Consider the following 3375-nt stretch of genomic DNA (forward strand, 5'->3'; position numbering starts at 1 on the left):
GGAGACAGGATCCCTGGAATGTGCTGAGACTTTGCTAGATAGATCTGTAATGGACTGCCTTGAGAAAACAGCTTCCTGGCCTCCAGTCTCCTCAGAGGAGAATGCCATCCATCCTTCACCTGATGAGATTAACCTCTCACTGTCTGCTAACCCTGTAACCACCTCCCCTGGGGAAATAGTCCCCACTCTTCTGTCTGGAGCGATTAATCCTTTTAAAACAGATGAAACTGCAGTGTAAAGCCCTAAGGCATTATATATCCCAATGTTTATTGTATATGCACGGAGTTACTAAATTATCCCCAAATCAAAAAGATGGAAAGAAACAATGCACTACACATATTTCCCTTCAGAGACCAGATGGTATGGATATGGATTTTCTCTTTAGCTCTACTATGGGGAGGTACAGTTCCTAGAGGAGAGTGAAAATTTAAGGAAAATAATGGGTCCCTAAAGAATTAGATATAATATGGTCCAAAGTATAAATACAATCCCCTTATTTCCTTATTACATTAAGTATCTTTACTCTAGAGAATAGACTGAACAAGATTTTCACTTCTTTATAACCAAATGCATTATATCACTGGACTCTGTAAACTCTTTTAGGCTTATCAAATGGTATTTTTGATAATATTTAAGAAAGCATTTTATTTTCCTTTGCTTTGAGAGAACACAGACTTATACTGACAAATTTCGATTTGTAGCTTGGAAGGATTTCTAGGATATTGGATATTGTTTCATCTGCATATGACAAAAATCAAAGAAACCTGTCAGAGCTTTAAATTGCCATTCCTGGACCATATGGGAGAATAACAGAGATCAGCAAGTACAGAGGTACTTGTGTAAGGAGAGTGAGTTTCTGTATTTTATTCATGTTATGCCCATTTTATTTTGAGAAGGAATTCTAGGGATTAAGAAATTCCACTTTCTCCCTCATTCTGTATAGACCTAACACTTAAGTGAATATGGTGGAAGAATCTGTTTCAGGGGCAGTGGAGAATGTTCAGAGAAATTAGGTGCCTCAGGGTTCCTGTATCTCAGAGAGTACAGTCCCTCTCCATAAAGGAAACTCTTATGGTTGTGAATTTATAGCTTTTACTCTTTGACTTGGGGGCTTTTAGTAATCCTCTCTAGCATCTGGTTCCTTAGTTTGGATTCTGAAATATTGTTTATGGTTTATACTCTATGAGGGTCTTACTGCATGGGAGGGCAGCTGCTGAGTGCTAGGGCTACTACTTCTGATTTTACTTGTGAAGCAAGCTTTAGATGAATAAAGATCTGATGAGATGAGAGAAAGCAATTCAGTCTTGGTAAATTTTTCTTTTCTCCTTCATTTTTTCCAGCAGTTATATTTCCAAGTGACAGCTCTGGTCTTCACACATTTGGCTAAGCTATAGATGCTCTTTATTTACTTACCTTTAAGGAGTATAATACTGGGAAATCTGTGTTACTTGGTATTAGGGGTCCATGTTGGGAAAGTTTCAGACACTTCTACAGGATGAGATAATGTGGGAAGATGTGGGTTGCCACATACGTAATCCTTTTTCTTATCCCACAGATATTCTGCACAGTAATGCATCCTGGAAATGGCTCCTTTGTGACTGAATTCATTCTAGTGGGACTAACAGATGACCCCAATCTCCAACTCCCGCTGCTTTTCCTGTTTCTACCAATGTATATGGTCACCATGCTGGGAAACTTGGGGTTGATAACTCTCATTGGAATGAATTCCCACCTTCACACCCCCATGTATTTTTTCCTCTTTAATCTGTCCTTCATCGACCTCTGCTATTCTTCAGTTTTTACCCCAAAAATGCTGCTCAACTTTTTATCAAAGAGGAATATTATTTCCTACCAGGGATGCATGGCACAGCTCTTCTTTTACTGTTTTTTTGCCATCTCTGAGTGCTATGTGCTGACATCAATGGCCTATGATCGCTATGTGGCCATCTGTAATCCACTCTTGTATAACATGGCCATGTCCCCTAAAGTGTGCTCCAGCCTTATCTTTGGTTCATACTTGATGGCATTTTCTGGTGCTATGGCCCACACTGGCTGCATGCTGAGACTGACCTTCTGCGATGCCAACACCATCAACCATTATTTCTGTGACATCCTCCCTGTGCTCCAGCTCTCCTGCACAAGCACCTATGTCAATGAGCTGGTATTGTTCATTGTAGCAAGCATCAACATCTTTGTTCCCAGCCTCACCATCTTCATCTCTTATGTTTTCATTCTCTGCAACATTCTCCACATGAATTCCACTGAGGGCAGGTCCAAAGCCTTCAGCACCTGCAGTTCCCACATTATTGCTGTTTCTTTGTTCTTTGGATCATTTTCATTCATGTATCTCCAACCATCTTCTGCAGGGACTATGGATGAGGGAAAAATTTCCTCTGTCTTTTACACCAATGTTGTTCCCATGATGAACCCCTTAGTCTACAGCTTGAGGAATAAAGATGTTAAACTTGCTCTGAGAAAAACCCTGAGTAGGAGAAAGTGATGTGCCATTGGAAGAATGAATCAAATTATACATCTTTTTTTCCTGTCTTTCCATCCTCCAGTAAACATGTTTATGTCCCTTCAAATGCCAGTGTTTCAGAAGTAGAAATTTCCATGAAGACTATCAATAATCAACCCCTGTGTAGATGTTATACTATGCACTATGCTTTTTTTTCAACGTAGTATTTTTTTAATTTACCCTCAAACAAACATGTAATAGATGGTCAGTATACGTTCATTGCATGGATACTGAAGTGAAACCCAGAGAGGTTAACAATTCATTTAAAGTCAGACAGCTACTCAATAAAAAAGTCTAGAGTAAATAATATGATCCTTGATTCAAGTTGCTTGTTCCTACTAGTATAATTTGCTTCTATTTTCTTATTTTTTGTTTTAATAAACATGCCATATGAGAAAACACTTCTAATTGCAAATTGACTATTCTTTGTTCCAGGAGAATATATGAATTTCTCTCAGTGACTTTTCTATTTTTGTTTATGAAAATAGTTGCATAAATGAGGAGGTTTTTAGGTTTAGTATAGTTTAGAAATGATTAGCTCAAATGCAAAACTGACTTATTCTGCAAAGTAAAATAAAATGAGTGTAGAATGTTTGCTGGTGCTGCATTTCAGATAACACGGGTATGGAAGAGAAAGAATACCAGCTGTATGTCATTAGGTCAGGACCCAAAGAGAGACACAGTCAATAATAAGACCAATACTTGGATACGAATAGTCACTGAGGGGTTTAGAAACTGCATTTCACCCTTAATCTGTATCTGGTACCACAGCATAAAGTCGTTTTGCTCCACTATCCATAAGCTGTTAGAAAACATAAATTTCACAATGACTGTAGTAGCGTTTTGGGAATGAAGGA

The 3375-nt window shown here is 38.4% G+C and overlaps 1 protein-coding gene across 1 annotated transcript; it reads left to right on the top strand.

The window, feature by feature from the left end:
* Window positions 1–1552: 1552 nt before the first annotated feature.
* Window positions 1553–2500, top strand: LOC143643217 (olfactory receptor 8B3-like). The gene has a single exon (XM_077111975.1). It carries the CDS (start codon window positions 1571–1573, stop codon window positions 2498–2500), a length of 930 nt encoding a protein of 309 aa, XP_076968090.1. The 5' UTR covers window positions 1553–1570.
* Window positions 2501–3375: the final 875 nt, after the last annotated feature.

This window comes from Tamandua tetradactyla, chromosome 8 (genome assembly GCF_023851605.1).
Source record: "Tamandua tetradactyla isolate mTamTet1 chromosome 8, mTamTet1.pri, whole genome shotgun sequence".
Classification (NCBI taxonomy): Eukaryota; Metazoa; Chordata; class Mammalia; order Pilosa; family Myrmecophagidae; genus Tamandua; species Tamandua tetradactyla.

Excerpts from the sequence above, each read along its gene's own strand:
- LOC143643217 (XM_077111975.1), top strand. The coding sequence starts at position 1,571 with ATGCATCCTGGAAATGGCTCCTTTGTGACTGAATTCATTCTAGTGGGA.